The sequence below is a fragment of the Electrona antarctica genome (genome assembly GCF_951216825.1).
Source record: "Electrona antarctica genome assembly, chromosome: 22".
NCBI classification, from domain to species: Eukaryota; Metazoa; Chordata; class Actinopteri; order Myctophiformes; family Myctophidae; genus Electrona; species Electrona antarctica.
The window spans coordinates 1,187,674-1,214,641 of NC_136805.1; the positions used below are offsets into that span (position 1 = coordinate 1,187,674).

The 26,968-nt window shown below is 43.6% G+C and overlaps 2 protein-coding genes across 3 annotated transcripts; one reads left to right on the forward strand and one right to left on the reverse strand.

Moving 5' to 3' along the window:
* The first annotated feature begins 9,602 nt into the window (after nucleotides 1-9,602).
* nat9 (N-acetyltransferase 9) lies at nucleotides 9,603-17,922 on the forward strand. Of its 2 annotated transcripts, XM_079492415.1 has the most exons (7): nucleotides 9,603-9,735; nucleotides 9,997-10,080; nucleotides 11,108-11,217; nucleotides 11,734-11,874; nucleotides 12,175-12,234; nucleotides 12,587-12,681; nucleotides 15,521-17,922. In XM_079492415.1, the coding sequence occupies exons 2-7, from the start codon at nucleotides 10,004-10,006 to the stop codon at nucleotides 15,839-15,841; spliced, it is 804 nt and encodes a 267-aa protein (XP_079348541.1). In that variant the 5' UTR covers nucleotides 9,603-9,735; nucleotides 9,997-10,003; the 3' UTR covers nucleotides 15,842-17,922. The 2 variants fall into 2 exon arrangements, with proteins under 2 accessions (XP_079348541.1, XP_079348540.1); XM_079492414.1 differs by lacking the exon at nucleotides 9,603-9,735 and having other exon boundaries at nucleotides 9,879-10,080.
* Nucleotides 17,923-19,350: 1,428 nt separating this feature from the next.
* On the reverse strand, nucleotides 19,351-25,510 carry LOC306915164 (borealin-2-like). The gene is made up of 10 exons (XM_079492416.1): nucleotides 25,352-25,510; nucleotides 24,109-24,240; nucleotides 23,926-24,008; nucleotides 22,422-22,479; nucleotides 21,604-21,662; nucleotides 21,345-21,394; nucleotides 21,181-21,237; nucleotides 21,022-21,082; nucleotides 20,475-20,561; nucleotides 19,351-19,518 (listed from the first exon to the last, which is right to left on the reverse strand). The coding sequence occupies exons 1-10, from the start codon at nucleotides 25,470-25,472 to the stop codon at nucleotides 19,471-19,473; spliced, it is 756 nt and encodes a 251-aa protein (XP_079348542.1). The 5' UTR covers nucleotides 25,473-25,510; the 3' UTR covers nucleotides 19,351-19,470.
* Between the last annotated feature and the right edge of the window lie 1,458 nt (nucleotides 25,511-26,968).

A 26,968-nucleotide genomic window follows, 5' to 3' on the forward strand; every position in this document is an offset into this window, starting at 1 on the left:
ACTCAAAAGAAGTGCTTCACGATTCTGGAAGCATTGTCTCCATATGTGGCCAGTCGACAGCCAATCATCACATCATATGTGGCCAGTCGACCAATAGGCCTGTCTCACAGCCATTCCCCGCCCCCTTTCCACGCCCCCTTTCCAGACCTAGTGGTGATGACGTGACGTCACTCCATAGACACCTTGATAAGGATTGACCCTTCCAGACTGTGGTCCTAAATGGTAAATGGTGCATTCATATAGCGCCTTTATCCAAGGCGCTTTACACAGTGCATTACATTCACCCATTCACACACACATTCATACACCGATGGCGGAGGAAACCATGCAAGGCTCAGTGTCTTGCTCAAGGACACTTCGACACTAACTCTGGGCCACTCTACCCCTGAGCCACCCTGACCTAACCTAATTCTCACTTCTCCTGTCCTCATCATCAACAACAACAACAACAACAACATATGGACGGTGTATATACAGTAGCTGTGACATCTGAAAAGGCATACTTTTCATTGTTGCGCAGTTTGAACATGGCAGTTGAAACACCAGAGTGCTTAATACATTTTGACAGATTCTGAAACACATGGGGCTATATCCCTATTTTACTTTTTTTTTTACTATTTTAAAAAACCTTTTAAAAAACCTTTTAAAATAGTTCAAATAGCCGATCTACAAGCTCACAATCAAGTCTCGATGTAGATCGGCTAGTTGAACTATTTTAAAGGGTTTTTTAAAATAGTAAATAATGGCAATTAGTTTAGGGATAAGGGATAATGGTGGCGCAAGATGGAGCCCATGAACTCATCTCCTTAATAACTAATAGATCAACAATCCTGTTGTGCCTAGCAATTACAGTACATTCCCGCCCCCGACGAGCGGACCGGAAGACAATTTCCCATTTTTTTCCCCCCATAGACGTTTCAGAAAGTATTTATTTAAAGACCTTTAAGCGTCGGACAAAGACAACTCAGATAGTAACAACAAAGACAACTCAGATAGTAACAACAAAGACAACTCAGATAGTAACAACAAAGACAACTCAGAAAGTAACAACAAAGACAACTCAGATAGTAACAACAAAGACAACTCAGATAGTAACAACAAAGACAACTCAGATAGTAACAACAAAGACAACTCAGATAGTAACAACAAAGACAACTCAGATAGTAACAACAAAGACAACTCCGATAGTAACAACAAAGACAACTCAGATAGTAACAACAAAGACAACTCAGATAGTAACAACAAAGACAACTCAGATAGTAACAACAAAGACAACTCAGATAGTAACTCATGAGAATAAACACCATTTTTTGGGGCCGAACAAATAATTAGGGCCGATTCATACTCCTATTTTACCTCTGTTTCGGCACTGTAGTGCCGAAATGATTTACCTCTGTTTCGACGCTGTAGTGCCGAAATGATTTACCTCTGTTTCGACGCTGTAGTGCCGAAATGATTTACCTCTGTTTCGACGCTGTAGTGCCGAAATGATTTACCTCTGTTTCGGCGCTGTAGTGCCGAAATGATTTACCTCTGTTTCGACGCTGTAGTGCCGAAATGATTTACCTCTGTTTCGACGCTGTAGTGCCGAAATGATTTACCTCTGTTTCGACGCTGTAGAGCCGAAATGATTTACCTCTGTTTCGACGCTGTAGTTCTGTTTCGGCGCTGTAGTTCTGTTTCGGCGCTGTAGTTCTGTTTCGGCGCTGTAGAGCCGAAATGATTTACCTCTGTTTCGGCGCTGTAGAGCCGAAATGATTTACCTCTGTTTCGGCGCTGTAGAGCCGAAATGATTTCGGCTCGTCAGAAATTTTCAGTAGCACCGAAGAGCCAACTTTAGGACGGTACCCGCCCCCCCCCGAACCTCAAATGACACAGTAGGTGCGTTTACATGGACACCTTTCTTCCAATCTGATTAAAATAAACCCGATTGAAGGTTTTGGATCAAGTGTTTACATGGGGCAAGTTCAATCCGATCAGGTGTTTACATGTGCCCACTTTTAATCAGATTAGCTGCTGTTTGTATAATGAAATCAGACCCATCTGAACAGAGTGGTGATGTACTCAGGGGCGGCCTTAGAGATCGGGAGGCCCCGTTCATGACGTCATAATTTTAATAATTAATAATTATTATCCAAAAAAAATAATGTTTTTTTTCCTCTTTTTTTGTCAGTGTCTCAGCGCTGCTAGTGCAGTGAGTGCACGCGGGAGGCCCCGTTCATGACGTCATAATTTTAATAATGAATAATTATTATCAAAAAAACAAAAAAACCTGCAGCAATTATTAGCTGATGCCAACTAGTGGTAAGTGGACGTACAGGAGGAGGATGAATAATTGACTAGGCTGATTGGAAGGATGTGATGCAATGCAATACTACTACTACTACAAATAATAATAATAATAATAATAATAATTACATAATTTTTAAATTCAATTGAAATGATTGAGACATATATAAGGCCGCCACTGGATGTACTGTACTCGTTCTGTACTCGTACTGTACTAATACTGTACTTGTACTGTAGCCTACTACATTGTACTGTACTGATACCGTACTTGTACTGTAGCCTACTACATTGTACTGTACTGTACTCGTACTGTAATGCACTTGTACTGTAGTCGTACTGTACTTACTTGTACTATACTGTACTCATACTGTACTACATTGTACTGTAGGGCATTCACTTCTAGTCAGTTTTACTAGTTGCCTAGTTTACTAGTCGACTAGTTGATTAACACCTTGGATGTCCAAGTCAGAGTTCTCCGTCCAAGTTCAAGGTCATGGTCAAGTGCCCAACACGGAGATTGATAAACAGGACGGAGATTAATGAAAACAAAACCGTTCGCATCACTCTAGAGCCTTGGAGCGCTTGTTGCCCGATCCGATGACGTGTCAAAAAGTGCCACGTCATCGAAAATCTCCCCTGCCTGTTTAGCTGACGAAAACGAAAATCTTAAAACGATCATAACTCCCGATCTATAATCATCCCGTCTAATTCTGAAAAAAGATCCTGTGTTTGACGGCCTTCCGCGGTCCAGTCGCTAGTCGCGATAGATTTATTATGACCTCCCGTTGTTGTCGAACGACTCTAGAGTGGTGTGGCTATTGTTAGCTGCTACACAGACATGCACACCAACTTCCGGTGCGCCGGTAAAAGTGGTCCGTGCGCTACAAATGATGGGCACCCTGGATGAAATGGATTAAATAGTTCCGGGCTTCTAAGGTGTTTTAACTACCTATTATGTAAAAGTATAGTACAGTACAGTACAGTAGGCTGAGAGTACACTCCACTAAAAAAATCTCAACTTCCCATCATGCACCTGTGCACGGTGTGAAGCTCGACAGCGCCACTTTGTCACCTGTTGGTACCCTAAACGGACAGACAGACATAGGGACACACATTGCCGTTCCTTAAGTGGCTGCACCACTCAATAATACATTATTATTATTATACACACAGCTAACCATATTATTATTAATAGGCCTATTATTACTATAAAATGGGTCACCACATGTGTTTTCCCACTTTTACCCATTCTTCCCTCCCGCCTTTACACACACTGAACTGTTTTTTGTTTGGGTTTTTTTAATCGGGAGGCCCCCAATGCTCGAGGCCCGTTTCAATTGAAACGATTGAAACATATATAAGGCCGCCACTGGATGTATTTGGATTTGTTTCGTTAATGAAGCAGCAGAACAGTTTGACTTCAACTTTTCTGATGGGGGAAATGAGTGGAGAAGATGAGCAGAAGAACAAAGGGATTGTAATGGTAGGCCTACCTAATACCTATATAGGCTATAGAGCGCCACAGTCCCGCCCCCTACCATGGCCCAGGAAATGAATCCCAATGCATTTTTCCCATAGACATTTCAAAAAGTAAATAAATAAAATAAATACTTTCTGAAATGTCTATGAGGAAAATGAACGGAGAATCATTTCCTGGGCCATGTAGGGGGCGGGACTGCGACGCTCTATAGGCCTACTGTTACAACGCTGCTGTTTGTGTAGGCCTACAGGCTACAGCCCTACTTGTAGATGGGCTTGCCCACTTCCAACCCATGCCAGTTAGCCCACATGTAGACCATGTTGGAACTACATGGGCTTGCCCACTTCCAACCCATGCAAGTTAGCCCACATGTAGACCATGTTGGACCAATATGGGCTTGCCTACTTCCAACCCATGCCAGTTAGCCCTTGTGTAGACCACGTGGGACCTATATAGGCTTGCCCACTTCCAACCCATGCAAGTTAGCCCACATGTAGACCATGTTGGAACTACATGTTCCCAGTTCAAGCCCATTCCCACTTGTACCCATGTATCCCGCATTGAAACCACATGGGACCCAAGTGGGCGTGCTGGCTGGGTTCCATCTCTCCTCTCTCATCTCTGTCGAGAATGCAACTAGCCTACTTGGACTGTGTCTGTTTAGCAATGGTAGGCTACTGAATGGTAGAGCCTTCAGACGTCGGAGTTGATTGATTTCCAGTTTATTTTGTGGCTAGTAATTAATAACCCTTATGGTCTGAGTCGTCTCGTCTTTATACTATTTATTATTAATTCAGCTTTCACATTTTACCCTACCCTATAGTTGCAATGGAAAGAATATTATATTAAATATCTATATACAATGAAAAATATTAAGAGTAGGCTACATGGCATGCAAGCCATTTAAAATGTAAAATAGGCTAATGTGGAATTTTACGCAGGTGGTTCCAAATGATGAATTGATTACATCACTAGCAAAAGACGTGAAACTAGGTCAAATCAATTACTGTAGCTGCAGCGGAGCTGTTCCAACTCTGACTTGAAGCAGCGGAGCTGGTCCGACTCTGACTCACTTGAAGCACACTAAACTGACCAGCTTCAAGTTTAAACCATAATGGCATGTAGGCATAGTATTGGATATCAACTTTCTTCAGCCAAACAGAAACAGATCTGCGATCACAGAGGCAGGGGGGGCAGCGCATGCAGCTTCAGGTAGCCTACGAGTGATTCTCATCATCCATTATCTCAGTGGCTGCAACACTTTTATTTATTTATACTTTTTATTTGCATGGGAGATTTTCGGCAATAGTTCCGTGTGTGTGCGCGCACGTGCGCTTGCAGAGAGAGAGGGGGGAGGGAACGAGAGAGGAATACCGCCTCATCGCACTGCCAAAAACAAGGAGGTTAAGCAACAGAAATTGCCGACGATTTGATGTGCAGAAAGAACATATCAGATTCTAATCGGGTTAAGGTGTATACATGGAAGAAATGTCCTCTTGATCGGGTCTAAAAAAAGTCTAGACCACCCCTCTGCACCCGATTAGAATTTAAATCGGGTCGGACTTGATCGGGTTTATTTAGGTGTATACATGGATATTTTAAATCGGGTGTATTTAAAACCTTGTTTTAACCCGATTAGAACGTGACATGTAAACGTGCCTATTGTAGGCTCTACAGAGCCGAACCGACTTTTATTCGGCTCTAAAATAGGAGTATGAATCGGCCCTTACAAAGAAGAGAAAAGGCATCCAAGTTGTCTTTGTCCGACCGAGACTTACAGGTCTTTAAATAAAGACTTTCTATAACGTCTATGACTAAAGACTTACAGGTCTTTAAATAAAGACTTTCTATAACGTCTATGACTAAAGACTTACAGGTCTTTAAATAAAGACTTTCTATAACGTCTATGGGGAAAATGACTTACAGGTCTTTAAATAAAGACTTTCTATAACGTCTATGGGGAAAATGACTTACAGGTCTTTAAATAAAGACTTTCTATAACGTCTATGACTAAAGACTTACAGGTCTTTAAATAAAGACTTTCTATAACGTCTATGACTAAAGACTTACAGGTCTTTAAATAAAGACTTTCTATAACGTCTATGACTAAAGACTTACAGGTCTTTAAATAAAGACTTTCTATAACGTCTATGACTAATGACTTACAGGTCTTTAAATAAAGACTTTCTATAACGTCTATGGGGAAAATGACTTACAGGTCTTTAAATAAAGACTTTCTATAACGTCTATGGGGAAAATGAATGGGAAATTATCTTCCGGGCCGCTCGTCGTCATGCAAGGGGGCGGGACTGCGACGCTCTATACAGTATATTATCAGAGTAATCTAGTAAGAGAGTAATGACACTCCCGTTGACTCCCATTGTAACAACGGAATGCGGAAGTGCTCATTCTATCTCAATGGGATAGTTCCAGCCATAGGAGCAATGTTTGGAACTATCGCCCACAGGCACCCGCTTTGTCTCAATGGGATAGTTCCAGCCATAGGAGCAATGTTTGGAACTATCGCCCATAGGCACCCGCTTTGTCTCAATGGGATAGTTCCAGCCATAGGAGCAATGTTTGGAACTATCGCCCATAGGCACCCGCTTTGTCTCAATGGGATAGTTCCAGCCATAGGAGCAATGTTTGGAACTATCGCCCATAGGCACCCGCTTTGTCTCAATGGGATAGTTCCAGCCATAGGAGCAATGTTTGGAACTATCGCCCATAGGCATCCGCTTTGTGGCGAGATCAAAGCGTGTCACCACTCTCTTACTACATTACTCTGATAGTTATATCCTATATAGTATATACATATCAGCCTTTCAGAATAATGTTTGATTGATTGATTGATTGAAATATTTATTAACAGTTTGCAGAATTACAGTACATTTCGAGCACAAACTCAATACAAAGGCTGTTAACTGTGAGTGGACGACCCAATTAAGCATTACACTTGTTTACAACAGGGTCCACCATGTTCAATTCATCAAAACATTTAGAGACGTACAAATAGACACTTCTATATAGACAAAGAACAGAACAGGAATTCATCATAAATAAATGTGACAGAGTTTGTGACAGAGTTTTGGTAACTGGACTGTGGTCATGGTGCAGACAATGAGGAGGAAACATATTATATTATATATTAGGGTACCGCCGGTACCACACAGGGATAACGTTGAGTCTACAGTCACTTAAGACTTACATGTGCAAGCAATAAAATAACAACGGAAAGCAAGTATGTTCATTATTTTTACAGTAACTGCATGCATAGACAGATGGGAGAGCACTCACAAAAAATAATCAATCGTTTAGTAAAGATATTTAATAATGCAATGAGACAACATTCAAATTCATCATTTGTATACATGTATGGTGAAATAAACAATGTCAATATAATTCATTAATTCATTCAAGTTTTGTTTATTTTGTTAATTTCTCGTCGAGTAATACAACATCATATAGAAAAGAAGATCAGGAAAAGGAAAAAACAAAAGGTATACAATGTGAATTACAGAGGTTTACAATTAAAAAGACATTTAAAAACGATCTAAAAACAGTTACATATTGTGGGGGTCTGTGTTGCTCACCAGGGTTTAAAACAGTTACATATTGTGGGGGTCTGTGTTGCTCACCAGGGTTTAAAACAGTTACATATTGTGGGGGTCTGTGTTGCTCACCAAGGTTTAAAACAGTTACATATTGTGGGGGTCTGTGTGCTCACCAAGGTTTAAAACAGTTACATATTGTGGGGGTCTGTGTTGCTCACCAGGGGTTTAAAACAGTTCCATATTGTGGGGGTCTGTGTTGCTCACCAAGGTTTAAAACAGTTACATATTGTGGGGGTCTGTGTTGCTCACCAGGGGTTTAAAACAGTTCCATATTGTGGGGGTCTGTGTTGCTCACCAAGGTTTAAAACAGTTACATATTGTGGGGGTCTGTATGCTCACCAAGGTTTAAAACAGTTACATATCGTGGGGGTCTGTGTGCTCACCAAGGTTTAAAACAGTTACATATTGTGGGGGTCTGTATGCTCACCAAGGTTTAAAACAGTTCCATATTGTGGGGGTCTGTGTGCTCACCAAGGTTTAAAACAGTTACATATTGTGGGGGTCTGTGTGCTCACCAAGGTTTAAAACAGTTACATATTGTGGGGGTCTGTGTTGCTCACCAAGGTTTAAAACAGTTACATATCGTGGGGGTCTGTGTTGCTCACCAAGGTTTAAAACAGTTACATATTGTGGGGGTCTGTGTTGCTCACCAGGGTTTAAAACAGTTACATATTGTGGGGGTCTGTGTTGCTCACCAAGGTTTAAAACAGTTACATATTGTGGGGGTCTGTGTTGCTCACCAAGGTTTAAAACAGTTACATATTGTGGGGGTCTGTGTGCTCACCAAGGTTTAAAACAGTTACATATTGTGGGGGTCTGTGTTGCTCACCAAGGTTTAAAACAGTTACATATCGTGGGGGTCTGTGTGCTCACCAAGGTTTAAAACAGTTACATATTGTGGGGGTCTGTGTTGCTCACCAAGGTTTAAAACAGTTACATATCGTGGGGGTCTGTGTGCTCACCAAGGTTTAAAACAGTTACATATCGTGGGGGTCTGTGTGCTCACCAAGGTTTAAAACAGTTACATATTGTGGGGGTCTGTGTGCTCACCAAGGTTTAAAACAGTTACATATCGTGGGGGTCTGTGTGCTCACCAAGGTTTTAAAACGACTCAGGGTACCAATGTGGTCAATTTTAATGTCGTTTGCAGGTCATTCCATGTAGTATTAGGGCCACAGAAGCTAAAAGCAGATCTACCAAGTTCAGAGTTAACTTTTGGTACCTTGATCTGAAATGAATTGACTTGTGTATATAGGCCTAATTTTCAATGGCCTTAATACAGTATTATCAGAAACGTATTTGAATCATTTAATTTATTCATCAAATGCGTCTTTCATATAATAAAATAACTTATTATACCAGTGGTCCTTGAGGGGGTTCCAGCTGGTCCCCAGCTAAATGATGGAGAGTTGGTAACCAAATGGACCCTAGATCTTTAACCCATAGCTCCATTTGGTTTCATTTTACGCTCTCAATTGTTATTTTGATCAACGTTTGCCTGTTATCTCTTCGAATTTAGACTTAGATAGCATTTGAAACAGACTTATAGCATGTCATGTAGACAGCACAATAATTGCATTGTATGTAGTCATAGCACTTATATGTATAGCATAGTATAGTTAGTATATGTATAGTTTATATGTATAGTTTCATTATATAGATATGTTCTAGTTACGTTCTTAGCTTACGCATGTTTCATGATAAATGCATTTTATATATGTGATGTATTCCCATGCTTTTGTTCTTGCCTAATGTAAGTCGCTCTGGATTAAGAGCGTCTGCTAAATGCCTAAATTGTAAATTGAATTGTGGACAAAATCTTATCACCGACAACAAAATGTTTTTGGTAGTTAAGTTCGGGGTCTGAGAGGCTAAATGTCATCAAGTGGTGGTTCGTGGCTCAAATGCTGAATAAATAATGGACCTGTCACCTAGCTGTCACCTTGATATGAAAAGAGTTGAAAACCACTGACTGCATTATAATTATGTCCTTTCTGCTCCCGTCCAGTAGATGGGGACCTCTCCCCGCTGTGTGTCGCGGCTATAGAGCAGCAGGAAGTGAACTGGAGCAGTGTTGCCATGTCCGCTAATTATAAGCGACTTTGGGCTTGTTTTATCTGATAAGGCGCTTGTAAATATTGGTAGTTGAGGGGCTTGTTTCGAAAGTATAGTTGCTGATTTAGGCTTGTTTCCTAATATCGTTTAAACCAGTGATTCTCACACGTGTCCATATCTTATCAAGGACCCCCTGTCACCCCCACATTAATGTATTTGTCCATGGACCCTGGCTAAATCTAATAGTAGTTTGTGCCAGGGTTCCCCCCATACCAGTGTTGTGTCGTCAAAATACCGGTAGGCCTATATTTTTTTTTTAAATCCACATTTTTGTCACTCAATATTGGTTTTGTTGAAAATAGCTGCTATTTATATTTTACATTTGTTTTCATAGACCTCGATGCTTATTTCTTACTCCTCTCGCGCAATATCTGGCAACACTGCCTGCTGTAGCCCCCAAAACAGAGCCGAACAGAAATGGAGACGCAATAATACATATCGATGTGTTTGTATATTTTAAACCTTTAACCGTTATAATAATAAGTACTGTCCTAATAGTTCCACCATGAGGATCAATGAGAACACGCTGCTGGAGGGAGAGAAGGTGGTGTTGGTGCCTTACAATGCAGACCACGTGCCCAGGTTGGATTCATATAATAACCGTTAAAACACAATGAATAAAACCGTTAGCTCTCCGTGTGTGTGCGCGCTTTGGCCACACAACACCGCGACGCGTTGATAGCTTTTTTTGTATACCTTTTATTGCGTCTGCAGCTTGTGTAGTATATGATTGCTCTGTTGTCTCTTGAATCAATATTAGTAGTATTAATATTATTCCCAGCTGTGTGTGTGTGTGTCATCATGTATACATCATAATGTGTATGTGACCATATTTGACTGAGAGCCTGTCATCGTGTAGCCTCCAGCTTTTCACCAAAGGAGAAAAACTGAATTTATTTTTTTATCCAAAATGAGTTAATAGCACAGGCAGACTCTTCACATAGGCTACTAAAGCATGTCTGAAATAAATGTCAGAGCTGAAATTGACATGTAAATACGAAATAAATGCTTAAACATGTAGCTAGGTGTAATGTTAGAGACCACAGAAGACATGTATATATATATATATATATATATATATATATATATATATATATATATATATATATATGTATATATATATATATATATATATATATATATATATATATATGCAATAAGGAGCCCCAATAAAACATTTGAAAGAACAATTCAATTGTTGAGTGAGGATATTACCTGTCTAGTAAATACCTGTCTAAATATAAGCAAACATTTCTATCTGCAAATTTGCTATATCTGCAGCTGTAATTACTACACAACATTATGCAGACCTACTTTCAGCAATCAAACTCAGACAATTAACTCAGTTTAGTCTTTTTATTGAATTTCACAGAATAAAGAAATATTCAGAAAATGTCAATAAAAACACTCTGCTTCACGCATGCATAATCAATTTAAAAAGGGGGGGGAAATAATCGGAAAACAGAATAGGCTCAGCTCAAAACATCTCTCTACTTTACTTCATGCTGTTTCCAGACACTTGCCATGTGAGAGTTCACTTGTCCATACATCTGCATGTTGTCATTTCCATTAGCGACATGGCCCTAAAGTTTAGTGCGTGTCTCTGCAGGTATCATGAATGGATGAAGTCTGCAGAGCTGCAGAAGCTGACGGCGTCAGAACCTCTGACTCTGGAGCAGGAGTATGACATGCAGAGAGACTGGAGAGAGGACGATGACAGTAGGACACACACACACCCACACACACACACGCACGTCGCACACGCACGCACGCACAGAGCAGGCCCAGATCAACGTCCCTCAGTGCTGTGGTGGTGCAGCGGACTGACCTCATGCTTCCTTATATGCATGAGTAGTCCAAGCTGCTTCTTTTCACCTGACAGGGGAGAGTTTCCCCGGCCGGATGTAGCACGTGGACGTTGTCCCCATTCCCAATAGAAGCTGGGCTGTTGCCTGAGTCCAATGCATTCCCGCCTACTTCCGGTCCAGGACTTGTCCCAGTTGGTTGTTCTCATTCTCAATAGAAGTCTATGTAGGAGAGCCTTCATTGGACTGAAGCCCCATGAAGTGAACGCAGTTTGCGTAACTCTGTCTATATCTAAGGCATTCTTTATTGAATTTTTATGTTTTCACATCACATCAGTGTACCAATCAGAATGCACTTTCATCATCTTGTTTAGTCTGTGCACCAATCAGAATTGACCATCATCTTGTTGTTTTTCTGTGCACCAATCAGAGTTGACCTTCATCATCCTGGACAAGCAGCGGTGGGCGGAGCCGACGCTACAGGAAGAGCAGTGCATGGTGGGAGATGTGAACATCTTCCTGACTGACCCCGCTGACCCCTCGCTGGCCGAGCTGGAGGTCATGATCGCAGGTGAGCTTGACCTCCGACTACCCCTGACTACCTCGCGTTGTTGTCGATCGCCTCGGGAGTGTTTTGGCTACATCTAGCTACTTCAGCTACATACGGGATAGCGCCTGGCTGGTGCGTCGCTAAATGTGCTCTGTTGCTGTACATCGCTGGGCGCTCAGATTTAATAGTCCTTAATACCCCTGGGTGGTAATATGTTAACAGAGGTTAATGTATTGTTTTATTGTTCTAACAGAGGTAAATGTATTTGTTCTAACAGAGCCCAGCTACAGAGGTCAATGTATTGTTTTATTGTTCTAACAGAGCCCAGCTACAGAGGTCAAGGCCTGGGGAAGGAGGTGACACTGATGATGATGCGTTACGGTAAGCACACTGCGTTACGGTAAGCACACTGCGTTACGGTAAGCACACTGCGTTACGGTAAGCAGACTGCGTTACGGTAAGCACACTGCGTTACGGTAAGCACACTGCGTTACGGTAAGCACACTGCGTTACGGTAAGCACACTGCGTTACGGTAAGCACACTGCGTTACGGTAAGCAGACTGCGTTACGGTAAGCACACTGCGTTACGGTAAGCAGACATTTAAACGCTCTTAATCCAGAGTGATTTACAGTAAGCAAGGAAAACACAAGGCAATGCATCAAATACATAGAAATATGTATCATCTAGGATCATAAGTGTACATAATGGTATGTGTACTGTATATTCTTCAGGGATAACCAGGCTGGGCATACAGAAGTTCGAGGCTAAGATCGGTCTGGACAACCCAGTGAGCATCGCCATGTTTAAGAAGCTCCACTTCCATGAGGTAACGATGAGAAGGATGAACACTTCATTATTATTATAAAACACACAGGACGACATTGTCTGTCCTGCTGTGAAGGTTAACCCATTCATTGTCTGTCCTGCTATGAAGGTTAACCCATTCCCTTTTGGTGTTTTAAACATTATCATGTTATACTTTAGCTGTTGAAAAATAGCAGCTCTACAAGCTCAGCCATTTAATTCAAATCAGCTATTTTTAGGGCGCAACCCAGCACTCTTCAACTAGTGGAGATGCAGGTGTAACGACATGGATTTCACAAAATACCGTGTTCAAGTTCAGGAGACTTCGGGGAAAAAAGCAATTCTCCTGAACGCTGCCTTCCAGCATGGCATGAAAGGAGAGGAGGGCATTTTACATCTCTTTCACCATGTAGTTAAACGCTGCATCCGTGGTCTGGAGAGGGCAGTTGTTTTACAGACGGGTAAAGGGGCAGTTGTTTTACAGACGGGTAAAGGGGCAGTTGTTTTACAGACGGGTAAAGGGGCAGTTGTTTTACAGACGGGTAAAGGGGCAGTTGTTTTACAGACGGGTAAAGGGGCAGTTGTTTTACAGACGGGTAAAGGGGCAGTTGTTTTACAGACGGGTAAAGGGGCAGTTGTTTTACAGACGGGTAAAGGGGCAGTTGTTTTACAGACGGGTAAAAGGGCAGGTGCTGAAGCCTAGCCTGGTTAATAAACCAGACCGAATCAGCCGTTGGCAAAAAAAAGTTGCCTACCAGCGGATTACGGTCTGGCGAGGCTCAGTAGCACGCCTCTTTCCTACAACCGAGAACAGGTCGGACCAATCGGGACACGGTATGCAATATGGGCGGGCTTTGGTACAGTGACATTCAATGCTTGAGACCTTTGACTGACAGTAGCTCTGACCAATTGCGTCAAAGAGGAACCCGCCCCCCGGGAAATGAAATCCAAGTGGAGCCAGCCCAGACTGATATACCGCGACAGTGTTGTGTGATATTAGTCTGGCTTATTAGCCAGGCTAGCTGAAGCCCCCTTTGATGTCTGTGTGTGCACGACCCTGCCCAACAGTTCTCCATGTCTTATATATATATATATATATATACACTTTATTTGTCCTTTCGGAAATGTGTTTTGTGCACAGCAGTCATCAGGATACAGAAAACACATACAAACAAACAGATCACACAGTACATTGACAATAAAGAAACAATGCCAACAGAAGGCCATCAGTCATAGTTCCAAGAGGCATCACATCACACTTTATGCACAGAACTGAGACGGGCCTGCTTGTTCATAAGTCATATACTTATGGGAACAAACGATCTTGAGGCCCTAGCCTGTAGGGAAGGTACCATGTCGCCCTGATGGTCAAAGATGGTATTGGCTGTGTAACGGGTGTGTATTGTCCCTAGTAATAGCTTTCCCCTTCCTGAGTACCCGGGTCTCATACATTGAAATCATACTCTCAAATCGTACCCCAGCTGTCCAAGTGTCTCCTGCATGTGAACTAACTAACTGTGGTCCTGTGTGACGTCCTCCAGCTGTCCAAGTGTCTCCTGCATGTGAACTAACTAACTGTTGTCCTCTGTGACGTCCTCCAGCTGTCCAAGTGTCTCCTGCATGTGAACTAACTAACTGTTGTCCTGTGTGACGTCCTCCAGCTGTCCAAGTGTCTCCTGCATGTGAACTAACTAACTGTTGTCCTGTGTGACGTCCTCCAGCTGTCCAAGTGTCTCCTGTATGTGAACTAACTAACTGTTGTCCTGTGTGACGTCCTCCAGCTGTCCAAGTGTCTCCTGTATGTGAACTAACTAACTGTTGTCCTCTGTGACGTCCTCCAGCTGTCCAAGTGTCTCCTGTATGTGAACTAACTAACTGTTGTCCTCTGTGACGTCCTCCAGCTGTCCAAGTGTCTCCTGTATGTGAACTAACTAACTGTTGTCCTCTGTGACGTCCTCCAGCTGTCCAAGTGTCTCCTGTATGTGAACTAACTAACTGTTGTCCTGTGTGACGTCCTCCAGCTGTCCAAGTGTCTCCTGTATGTGAACTAACTAACTGTTGTCCTGTGTGACGTCCTCCAGCTGTCCAAGTGTCTCCTGCATGTGAACTAACTAACTGTTGTCCTGTGTGACGTCCTCCAGCTGTCCAAGTGTCTCCTGTATGTGAACTAACTAACTGTTGTCCTGTGTGACGTCCTCCAGCTGTCCAAGTGTCTCCTGTATGTGAACTAACTAACTGTTGTCCTCTGTGACGTCCTCCAGCTGTCCAAGTGTCTCCTGCATGTGAACTAACTAACTGTTGTCCTGTGTGACGTCCTCCAGCTGTCCAAGTGTCTCCTGCATGTGAACTAACTAACTGTTGTCCTCTGTGACGTCCTCCAGCTGTCCAAGTGTCTCCTGCATGTGAACTAACTAACTGTTGTCCTCTGTGACGTCCTCCAGCTGTCCAAGTGTCTCCTGCATGTGAACTAACTAACTGTGGTCCTCTGTGACGTCCTCCAGCTGTCCAAGTGTCTCCTGCATGTGAACTAACTAACTGTTGTCCTGTGTGACGTCCTCCAGCTGTCCAAGTGTCTCCTGTATGTGAACTAACTAACTGTTGTCCTGTGTGACGTCCTCCAGCTGTCCAAGTGTCTCCTGCATGTGAACTAACTAACTGTTGTCCTGTGTGACGTCCTCCAGCTGTCCAAGTGTCTCCTGCATGTGAACTAACTAACTGTTGTCCTGTGTGACGTCCTCCAGCTGTCCAAGTGTCTCCTGTATGTGAACTAACTAACTGTTGTCCTGTGTGACGTCCTCCAGCTGTCCAAGTGTCTCCTGCATGTGAACTAACTAACTGTTGTCCTGTGTGACGTCCTCCAGCTGTCCAAGTGTCGGGTGTTCAAGGAGGTCACCCTGGGCCTGACGGTGGACGAGGCGCTGAAGGCCACGCTGCATCACGACACGCTCTACATGAAGGAGAGACAACACAGGGAGAGCTGCTGCTCCGCTGGGCAGCACATGACCGCCGGGGGGCAGCACATGACCGCCGGGGGGCAGCACATGACCGCCGGGGGGCAGCACATGACCGCCGGGGGGCAGCACATGACCGCCGGGGCGCAACACATGACCACCGGGGCGCAGCACATGACCACTGGGGGGCAGCACATGACCACTGGGGGGCAGCACATGAACTCACCGTAACACTGTAATAGAGCACCGAAGTCTGATGACAATATCGGTAGAGGGCGCAAATCCACCGGTTCATGTACTTTTTATTTGCATTGTAATCCCCATAGGGGGGGTTTTAGATCGCCTCATATAAGAACTGGAAAAAAAAATAAACATGTCATCCCGGCCGTTTCACTCATATGGATATGAAGAATCAACTGACTGAGAGAAAACGCTATTGTTACTGCTACTGAATTAGTTACATTTTCGCTAGAAACAGACTATCATATATGAGTGACTGACTGTCGCAAACGATACAGACACACCCCCCCGACAATATAACGATACAGACACACCCCCCCGACAATATAACGATACAGAGACACCTCCCCGACAATATAACGATACAGAGACACCTCCCCGACAATAACACTGAGACAGCTTGTTTATTTTTGGACCACAACGCTTATATGAAACGATTTTAAGATGAGCCCATGTTATTCTCCATAGAGAAATTACTTCCGTGAACCAGGGGAATCGAGGGGACGAGCGAGTGACGTCAGGACTTCGGCGCTCTATACTAGTTGGGGAAAGTCCGCCAAATCTGAGACCAATCTGCAAAATAAAAGCTTCCCAATAGCTTTCTTCGCAAAATACGAAGAACCACTTTTTTAAAATATAAATGCTTCCGTCATACGGTCTGGAGCAACGGAAGCTCTGATCATGAGTAAAATATAAATGCTTCCGTCATACAGTCTGGAGCAACGGAAGTTCTGATCATGAGTAAAGTCTGGAGCAACGGAAGCTCTGATCACGAGTAAAATATAAACGCTTCCGTCATACAGTCTGGAGCAACGGAAGCTCTGATCACGAGTAAAATATAAATGCTTCCGTCATACAGTCTGGAGCAACTGAAGCTCTGATCATGAGTAAAATATAAATGCTTCCGTCATACAGTTATCCTAATATGAATCTAAATCATCTAAGCATTATAATGTTGCTTAACAGAAATAGAAAAAAAATGAAAAGATATGTTAAAATATATTTGAACGGAAATGGCAGCTTCCTTACTCTGACTTGGGGAGCTGTAGTTCCAGAGACTGTAACATTCGTAGATTGTGGATTAGTTGTCTGGCTACGTGAGACTAGGCCAGCTACTGGTCAGCACAATGTGTGTGACTAGGCCAGCTACTGGTCAGCACAATGTGTGTGACTAGGCCAGCTACTGGTCAGCACAATGTGTGTGACTAGGCCAGCTACTGGTCAGCACAATGTGTGTGACTAGGCCAGCTACTGGTCAGCACAATGTGGGTGACTAGGTCAGCTACTGGTCAGCACAATGTGTGTGACTAGGCCAGCTACTGGTCAGCACAATGTGTGTGACTAGACCAGCTACTGGTCAGCACAATGTGTGTGACTAGGCCAGCTACTGGTCAGCACAATGTGTGTGTGACTAGGCCAGCTACTGGTTAGCACAATGTGTGTGACTAGACCAGCTACTGGTCAGCACAATGTGTGTGACTAGGCCAGCTACTGGTCAGCACAATGTGTGTGTGACTAGGCCAGCTACTGGTCAGCACAATGTGTGAGACTAGGTCAGCTACTGGTCAGCACAACGTGTGTGACTAGGCCAGCTACTGGTCAGCACAATGTGTGTGACTAGGCCAGCTACTGGTCAGCACAACGTGTGTGACTAGGCCAGCTACTGGTCAGCACAACGTGTGTGACTAGGCCAGCTACTGGTCAGCACAACGTGTGTGACTAGGCCAGCTACTGGTCAGCACAAAGTGTGTGACTAGGCCAGCTACTGGTCAGCACAATGTGTGTGACTCTGCCAGCTACTGGTCAGCACAATGTGTGTGACTCTGCCAGCTACTGGTCAGCACAATGTGTGTGACTAGGCCAGCTACTGGTCAGCACAATGTGTGTGACTAGGCCAGCTACTGGTCAGCACAATGTGTGTGACTGGCTCAGTGTTTTCATTAATTCATGTTCAAGTGGGCAAAACAAAATTGTCAACTAGATCCATTTGAGTTACATTTCATTACTGTCCATTTTTTAATATTTACTGTAAACATTTTACCGAATTAAAATGAAAGTTATTACAACTCGTCTTCAACCTTTGTGTCACATCACAAGTTCACAGGTGTAGAAAGAATCAAGGAGTTGGAATTTAGGAGTTGAGGCATTAGTTTACTTGATTCCACAGATAGTGAAAATAGCCGATCTACAAGCGCACAACGCCTTGAGTTGCGAAACGCTATTTTCATACGTTTTTTCCTCTTATATAAATTTGGCCAATGTTTGACCAGTTTAATAATATAGATTCTTTTGATGCAGTAATGGTCTCTTTTAAATTAAAAGTCCTCAATTGTCACTTCACTGTCATCTGGGGACCCCCTAAAACCCATCTGGGGACCCCCTAAAACCCACAGGTGGAGAACCACTGGCATGGAGACACAATTTGCAGCAGATCTAATCATCTAGATATCAGTGTCTTGTACAGAGAAAACAATTCCTTTTAGCCTAGTGCCTTCTCAGGTGTTGGTGGTTGTCTCCATCTAGTGGCGGTGTTGCCAAAATGTCCGCTGCATGCACACCAGTTCACATCCACAGAGGGGTCGGTCCTGGGCTGGGCGCAGCCATAGCTGAGGTCAGGTTTATTACCATTATAAGCGCAGCTTGACACCTCAGTATTGATTGCCTACACCTGGCCCACAGGGCACCGACCGCTCCATGGATTAGTCTATTAAATGGTAATACTCTACATTTGTAATTGTGGGCAACTGGCTCACATTTCATTCTGAACAGTGTTGATTTTGTCGACTAAAACTGACGAAAAATGTTAGACTACCCTTTTTCTACCCTCTAAATATATGGACAATTTATTCAAATCAAAACTAGACTGTCAGGGACTAGTGGACAAGGGATCCAGTATAAGTAATTTTACTCTTGGTTGCATGCTGAAAATAGCCGATCTACAGCGCGACACGTTGAGATCTGCTATTTTCAGCAAGTGTAAAAACAGCCGGCATCAAGGCCCGACAAAATACATTAGTCGACATAACTGTAGATTTAGTAGACACTGATTCTGAGAACAGCTAAAATACCAGGAATGGACAAATCACTCAGCCAATCAATACCCTGGAATGGACAAATCACTGAGCCTATCAATACCCTGGAATGGACAAGTCACTCAGCCAATAAATACCCCAAGTAATCAAACACAATAGAGCCAAACAAATAATTACAAAGAAGAAAAACCACAAAGTGTTGTAACCTGCCGTTTTCTTCTAATTATTTGTTCAGCCCGAAATTTTGTGTTTGTTATGATTTATCACGACAAGAGTTGGCTTTGTACGACGCTTAAAAGGTCTTTAAATAAATACTTTTTGAAATGTCTGAGGAAAATGAACGGAGAATCATTTCCTGGGCCCTGGTAGGGGGCGGGACTGCAACGCTCTATTGAACCTCCTTCCTTTAACCATTACATAAAGACTATTATGCACAAAATGAGCTTGAAAGAAAGAAACACAATGACGTGTTTTAAATGACACATTTATTTTCATCAATTAATACTTAAAAAAAAAGAAAGTGATCCGTGTGGCTGGAATACTGGGCAGGTCAGTGAATACTGGGCAGGTCAGTGAATACTGGGCAGGTCACTTCTTAGGCAGATTGATCTTCCATGCCAAGAAATCCATCACACGCTGTAGGAAACGATAAAGAGAACTTTGTCCATTCAATTTACAAAAAAAAAAAATTGTCTTTGGCACACACAACAATAAAACATTACATAAATCACAGATGCATTAAACTACTGTATAAAATGCAGTCACATAAACGCAGCAACAGTGATCATGAACAGTGGGGATTAGGTGAACCATTTTCTTATTTAAAATGTCCACAGCAGCTGGCAAACAAAGTTTTGTAACCCTTCCTTTTAGCTAATTTTGCCCCAAGTCAAATTCAGAGCGAAGCGGTTCAAACAGATTAATTTCACACACACACACCGTTTCATTTCAAGGACCCCCAGTTTGACATGCGTATTACAGACCCCCCATTTAATGTAATTTCTATCTCTGGTACTCAATTTATATTGTAAAAGCAATGGAACTCTGAGAGTGTGCAATTGGAACCAAATAGACCCATTAGGGTCCAAACTATCATTTAGCTGGGTACCCTAGAACTCCCTCAAGGACCCTTGGGGGTCCCCGGACCCCACTGGACTAATGCATGCCAAACGGGGGTCCTTGCAATTAAACGGGTTGAGAATCACTGCTAGAGCCGTAAATATCTTCTCTCATGGGGGTCCCTGGCATATCTTTTCAGTTGGGGGTCCACAGGCTAATCTAGTGTAAATTTGGGGGTCTCTGACATGAAAAGGTTTGGGTTTAATAGCTGCGGTCGGTCGATTAGACAATGCAGATACTTCAATATGACGCATCGCTAGAATAGTACCTTCATTTTATGGATCTGTTCCACTGCTCCAGCACACCAATATTACCTTCATTTTATGGATCTGTTCCACTGCCCCAGCATCCAGCTCACTAATATTACCTTCATTTTATGGATCTGTTCCACTGCCCCAGCATCCAGCTCACTAATATTACCTTCATTTTATGGATCTGTTCCACTGCCCCAGCATCCAGCTCACTAATATTACCTTCATTTTATGGATCTGTTCCACTGCTCCAGCATCCAGCTCACTCAGGTCCATGTCCTCCACAGTCTCTTCCGTCAGAAAGATCTTCTGTGTTCAGAGCAGACGGTACAGCAATTACAAATAAAATCAACCACACTACACACACACGATACCATTCATAGAAGTATTCATTGGCAAACAGCCTGTCTGATGTGTTCTCGTCAGTATACAGATTATGTACAATAGAGTAGAGAATGTGTTGCAACACAAGTTTCAGATAGAAGCAGGGATCACTCAAGGTCCATTTTCTACCAGTGTGTCTTCATTCTTGAAAGACACACACATCCCCCTCACTGTATGTTTCTTTTCCCTTTTTATATTGAATTCCTGTTCTCTGGCTATATAGAAGTGTCTATATTTGTACGTCTCTAAATGTTTTGATGAATTGAACAAGGTGGACCCTCTTGTAAACAAGTGTAATGCTTTATTGGGTCGTGTACTGCAATTCTGGAAACTGTTAATATTTCAATCAATGGCTACAGCAGAGTTCAGAATATCCAGGGCGTACCTTTCCCTGAGAAGAGCACATGGTCAGCTGCAGATCGCCGGCAGCAGACACAGACCTGGACCTGACATTACAAATGTTCTGTTAACAACACACGTCATGGACATACAAGATGTTTCACGTAGAAATCACAGCCGTTGGATCTGCGAGGCGCCAACCAACCTGAGATGGGGTTGTGTCTGGTCACTCTGCTTGGCCACACAGGAGCGAGTTTTAGTCCTGCAGAAAGCAAAGTAGGAACTCAGTGCCACCACGTTGTAGTTTATAGAGGAGAGACTTTAGTCTCAATGTGGTTTTTTTACTGGTTAAATAAAACATACAATGACCTCAGACTGCCTGTGCTCTGACTGTTGACCAGGGCTCTCAGTCTCCCACCCTAAGATGTTATGGACACACAGATTATTGGCAGTACGTTTATTTAATTTGACATTAACAGCCAACAAGCCGAACTGTGAACTCTAGTGCCTTAGCATTTCAACCTTAAAATCTTATGAACTAAAAAAAAAAACGTATAGTTTAAGTGAAATTATTTGAATACATTATATAAGCTACATTTATGGAGTTGACCAGCAGTCGTCACGTTACCTTGGAGGCCTTAGTCGTCGTCGGAGCTTCTGCTTTCTGGCGTGACACGGCGCTCTTGACTGCAACAAACAAAAGACCATCGGTTTGGATTAGAACAAGCTATATCCCACTGGTGTCACACATGGTTTCAGACACTAAACTGGTGTTTTTTTGATTGATTGAATAATTTATTAACAGTTTGCAGAATTACAGTACATTTCAAGCACAAACTCAATACAAAGGCTGTTAACTGTGAGTGGACGACCCAATTAAGCATTACACTTGTTTCCAATAGGGTCCACCATGTTCAAATCATCAAAAACATTTAGAGACGTACAAATAGACACTTCTATATAGACAGAACAGGAATTCATCATAAAGGAGGTAAAAAGGGAAAAGAAACATATACAGTGAGGAAAAAAAAAAAAAAAAAAAAAAAAAAAAAAAAAAGGGGTGGGCGGTGGGGGGGATTCACGTTCAGCTCCGTTAATTTGTTTGTTTTCCTTAGAGGAGCTGCGTTGGGTCCCCAAGACGGCTCCGTGGCCGTACCTTGAGTTGGCTGTGTGTCCGTGACCGCCTCTGTGTCACACATGGTTTCAGACACTAAACTGGTGCACATGGTTTCAGACACTAAACTGGTGTCATGGTTTCAGACACTAAACTGGTGCACATGGCTTCAGACACTAAACTGGTGCACATGGTTTCAGACACTAAACTGGTGTACATGGTTTCAGACACTAAACTGGTGCACATGGTTTCAGACACTAAACTGGTGTCATGGTTTCAGATACTAAACTGACGTTAACTAAGAACTTGATGAAAAAAATAAATGATGTCACCTCTTCTAAGGGAAGAGCTGGTCAGAGGTGGCGTGGCGAAGGATGAGTCGGCATCGCTCTGAAGAAAATGGAAAAGAAAAAAAATAATCTATATTGCCTTCTTAGGATTTTGTAGTGAGCATCTTTTATTTGGGTCACTTAAACCATTTTATAAAGCAAGGAATATTACAAACTAAAGTGATTTCGCAGAAAAACTGGGCTTGCTCGTGTAGTTGTAAAGTAGAACTAGCGTTTAATTTATTTTTATAGCACATTTCAAGAAATCGTCACAAAGTGCCTTACAGAACAGGGTAAAAATCATAAAAACTACAGGGTAACAAACATAAAGCTACAACAAGATATCAGTAAATTTAAAAAAGCATAAAATGAAGGCATTGAAGCAATAAAATAAAGTATGCAAAAGGAATTTAAGAGAAGGCCTTTATGTAAAGGTGGGTTTTCAGAAGGGATTTAAAACATTACATCACACACATTTTGCAAGTCTTAAATTAATAAGTAGGGCGTTCCACAGCTTGGGAGCCCGGATTGTAACAGCCCTGCAGCCCCTTTGGGCTTTGTCTGAGGACCTGAGTGAGAGTAGGCGTATAGGGAGCCACCCTTTGGGCTTTGTCTGAGGACCTGAGTGAGAGTAGGCGTATAGGGAGCCACCCTTTGGGCTTTGTCTGAGGACCTGAGTGAGAGTAGGCGTATAGGGAGCCACCCTTTGGGCTTTGTCTGAGGACCTGAGTGAGAGTAGGCGTATAGGGAGCCACCCTTTGGGCTTTGTCTGAGGACCTGAGTGAGAGTAGGCGTATAGGGAGCCACCCTTTGGGCTTTGTCTGAGGACCTGAGTGAGAGTAGGCGTATAGGGAGCCACCCTTTGGGCTTTGTCTGAGGACCTGAGTGAGAGTAGGCGTATAGGGAGCCAGCTGCAGCCACCCTTTGGGCTTTGTCTGAGGACCTGAGTGAGAGTAGGCGTATAGGGAGCCAGCATGTCAGAGACATACTGGGGACCATTCACAGATTTAAAAGTAAAATCAATTCTGTAACTAACAGGTAACCAGTGAAGCGTGGCTAAAAGGGGGGTCTTTTTGGGTTGGTTAGCAGTCTGGCAGCTGAATTCTGAACGAGTTGGAGACGGATATAGCTTTTTTAACAGGGAGACCTGTCTCCACAGAGTTCTGTGTCCACGCCCAATTACTCAAGTGGTCACTGATTATCCCCTCCCCACTATAAAGCCAGTACCCGGCTTCATAGGGGGAGGGGATAATCAATGACCACTTGAGGAATTGGGGAGTGGACACAGAACTCTGTGTGGAGACAGGTCTCCCTGTTACACACAGGCCAGAGTAAACGGTTACAATACATCGAAACGAGATAAAAGCATGAATTACCGTAGTTAGCGTCCAGTAGCCTAGGCAATATGAGAAGTTAGAATAGGCGAAGGTTTGAGTCGAAGTTAGAATATTTTGGAACTAATATGAGTGGAATGTGCCTTTAGAATAGTTTGAAAGGTACAACTCACCTTCACCGCAATGGAGACGTCACTTGGGTTGGAAAATGAACAACCAGTTTCAACTCTGTCGAAGAACTCTTTCACGCTCAGGCCTGAAGTGAATCAAGGAAAAATAAATAAATGAGTTAAGACATAGCATGCTGATTGGCTATCAAATATTGATTAGTCTTCCAGCAGGTAGTAATCAATCACCATTCATTAAATCCCTGAGCTGCATCTTCTGTAGTGGAGGAGGCGTCTTCATCAGCTCTATGTGGTAGTATTTATCCACCATGGCCAAGCTGGTCTCCATCCGGCTCTCCAACTCGTCCATGCGCTGTTGTGCTGAGCGGGAAAACAGAAGACACAAAACAGCTAGCTTACATTTAGCCCGGGAAAGCGTAATGTAATTTAAACCATAGGCCTATATTCTATGCTTGGCTATTACAATAAATGGCAGATAAGTCGTGAAAAAAAACCCCATCTCAAATACATCATTTTGGGAGTGGTTCAGGGACAGCTGAAACGTGCACGAGGGCCCCTGAGTCAGACAATCATTTTTAGGGTGTTTGTGTTCATGATCTTTTTCACCTAAATTTAAGCAGGAACCTCCAGCCTGGGGAGCTGAAGGGCCCCAGGAGCCCTAGCTTGTAAGGCCCTCCAGCCTGGGGAGCTGAAGGGCCCCAGGAGCCCTAGCTTGTAAGGCCCTCCAGCCTGGGGGGCTGAAGGGCCCCAGGAGCCCTAGCTTGTAAGGCCCTCCAGCCTGGGGGGCTGAAGGGCCCCAGGAGCCCTAGCTTGTAAGGCCCTCCAGCCTGGGGGGCTGAAGGGCCCCAGGAGCCCTAGCTTGTAAGGCCCTCCAGCCTGGGGGGCTGAAGGGCCCCAGGAGCCCTAGCTTGTAAGGCCCTCCAGCCTGGGGGGCTGAAGGGCCCCAGGAGCCCTAGCTTGTAAGGCCCTCCAGCCTGGGGGGCTGAAGGGCCCCAGGAGCCCTAGCTTGTAAGGCCCTCCAGCCTGGGGGGCTGAAGGGCCCCAGGAGCCCTAGCTTGTAAGGCCCTCCAGCCTGGGGGGCTGAAGGGCCCCAGGAGCCCTAGCTTGTAAGGCCCTCCAGCCTGGGGAGCTGAAGGGCCCCAGGAGCCCTAGCTTGTAAGGCCCTCCAGCCTGGGGGGCTGAAGGGCCCCAGGAGCCCTAGCTTGTAAGGCCCTCCAGCCTGGGGGGCTGAAGGGCCCCAGGAGCCCTAGCTTGTAAGGCCCTCCAGCCTGGGGGGCTGAAGGGCCCCAAGCTTGTCAAGGCCTAAAACCCAGAGCCAAGGGCCACTGCAGGTTAATTTGGCTCTGGGATCCTTTCCTTGATGTGAAGATGCTTGAGAACCACTGATGTAGCAACCTTTAAGTTTTCAGAAAACTACAAGCATAGTACAGACCACCATCTCATTATGAGGACAGACAAACTGAATTCAAACCTTCTTTCTCAACCTGCTGGATAAAAAGAGCAAATTTGGTCTCCATCAGAATCCTGTGGTCCTGGCTGAGGGCAACAGCAACAGAGCTCCGGTCCGTCTTCTGGCTGTGTTTCCGTGTCATGTTGTTTCATCTGCAGAGCACTGTGTTCTACTGGGCTTTGAAGAGCCATCTAAATACCCCACCCCCCGTGGGCGTCGCCTGCTCAAAACAACAGCTCTACAAGCTATCAACGCACGGCGATGCGACCTGTTGATAGCTTGTAGATCTGTTCTTTTTGGAGCATATAAGTGAGGCGGTTGGATATGGACAGGTGTCAGTCATTCCTGCTGATTAGGGCTAGTCTACTCTGGCTTGCCCACAATACATCCATCCATACTAGAGTATATTTACTATGGCTGGCCCACAATACATCCATCCATACTAGAGTATATTTACTCTGGCTGGTCCACAATGCATCCATCCATACTAGAGTATATTTACTCTGGCTGGTCCACAATGCATCCATCCATACTAGAGTATATTTACTATGGCTGGTCCACAATGCATCCATCCATACTAGAGTATATTTACTCTGGCTGGTCCACAATGCATCCATCCATACTAGAGTATATTTACTCTGGCTGGTCCACAATGCATCCATCCATACTAGAGTATATTTACTATGGCTGGCCCACAATGCATCCATCCATACTAGAGTATATTTACTCTGGCTGGTCCACAATGCATCCATCCATACTAGAGTATATTTACTCTGGCTGGTCCACAATGCATCCATCCATACTAGAGTATATTTACTATGGCTGGTCCACAATGCATCCATCCATACTAGAGTATATTTACTATGGCTGGTCCACAATGCATCCATCCATACTAGAGTATATTTACTATGGCTGGCCCACAATGCATCCATCCATACTAGAGTATATTTACTATGGCTGGTCCACAATGCATCCATCCATACTAGAGTACATTTTGTTGTATTAGTTCAGGGGTGGGCAACTTTGACGATGGAGAGGGCCACTATAGTTCTACACCCACTCCAAAGGGCCACTATAGTTCTACACCCACTCCAAAGGGCCACTATAGTTCTACACCCACTCCAAAGGGCCACTATAGTTCTACACCCACTCCAAAGGGCCACTATAGTTCTACACCCACTCCAAAGGGCCACTATAGTTCTACACCCACTCCAAAGGGCCACTATACAGTAGTTCCACACACACTCCAGACAGGGACGGATTAACCCCCATGAGGGCCCCTGGGCCGGTAATATTTGAAGGGCCCCCATAGCACGCATGCGCGCGACATTTTCGTGTTTTTCTGTGTTTTTATCATCTTTTTAACCTAAATTTAACAAAATCAACAGCCAATGAAGGGCCCCTGAGAGCCAAGGGCCCCTGGGCCACGGCCCCACTGGCCCAATGGCTAATTTGTCCCTGACTCCAGAGGTATTGCTGTCTCAGCAAAAATAGCCGATCTACAAGCTCAAAACGCGTCGCTATTTTTGCTATATTTCATTTCATTTCATTTCATTTCATTTCATTTCATTTCATTTTATTTTATTTTATTTTATTTTATTTTATTTTATTTTATTTTATTTTATTTTATTTTATTTT

Coding starts and splice junctions, on each gene's coding strand:
- LOC306915164 (XM_079492416.1), bottom strand. CDS start 25,472: ATGACACGGAAACACAGCCAGAAGACGGACCGGAGCTCTGTTGCTGTT. Junction 20,562..21,021: donor TGTGCTCTTCTCAGGGAAAG/GTACGCCCTGGA, acceptor CTCTGAACACAG/AAGATCTTTCTGACGGAAGA. Junction 19,519..20,474: donor AACAGATCCATAAAATGAAG/GTAATATTAGTG, acceptor CGTTTCCTACAG/CGTGTGATGGATTTCTTGGC.
- nat9 (XM_079492415.1), top strand. CDS start 10,004: ATGAGGATCAATGAGAACACGCTGCTGGAGGGAGAGAAGGTGGTGTTG. Junction 12,235..12,586: donor ACTGATGATGATGCGTTACG/GTAAGCACACTG, acceptor TATATTCTTCAG/GGATAACCAGGCTGGGCATA. Junction 12,682..15,520: donor AGAAGCTCCACTTCCATGAG/GTAACGATGAGA, acceptor GACGTCCTCCAG/CTGTCCAAGTGTCGGGTGTT.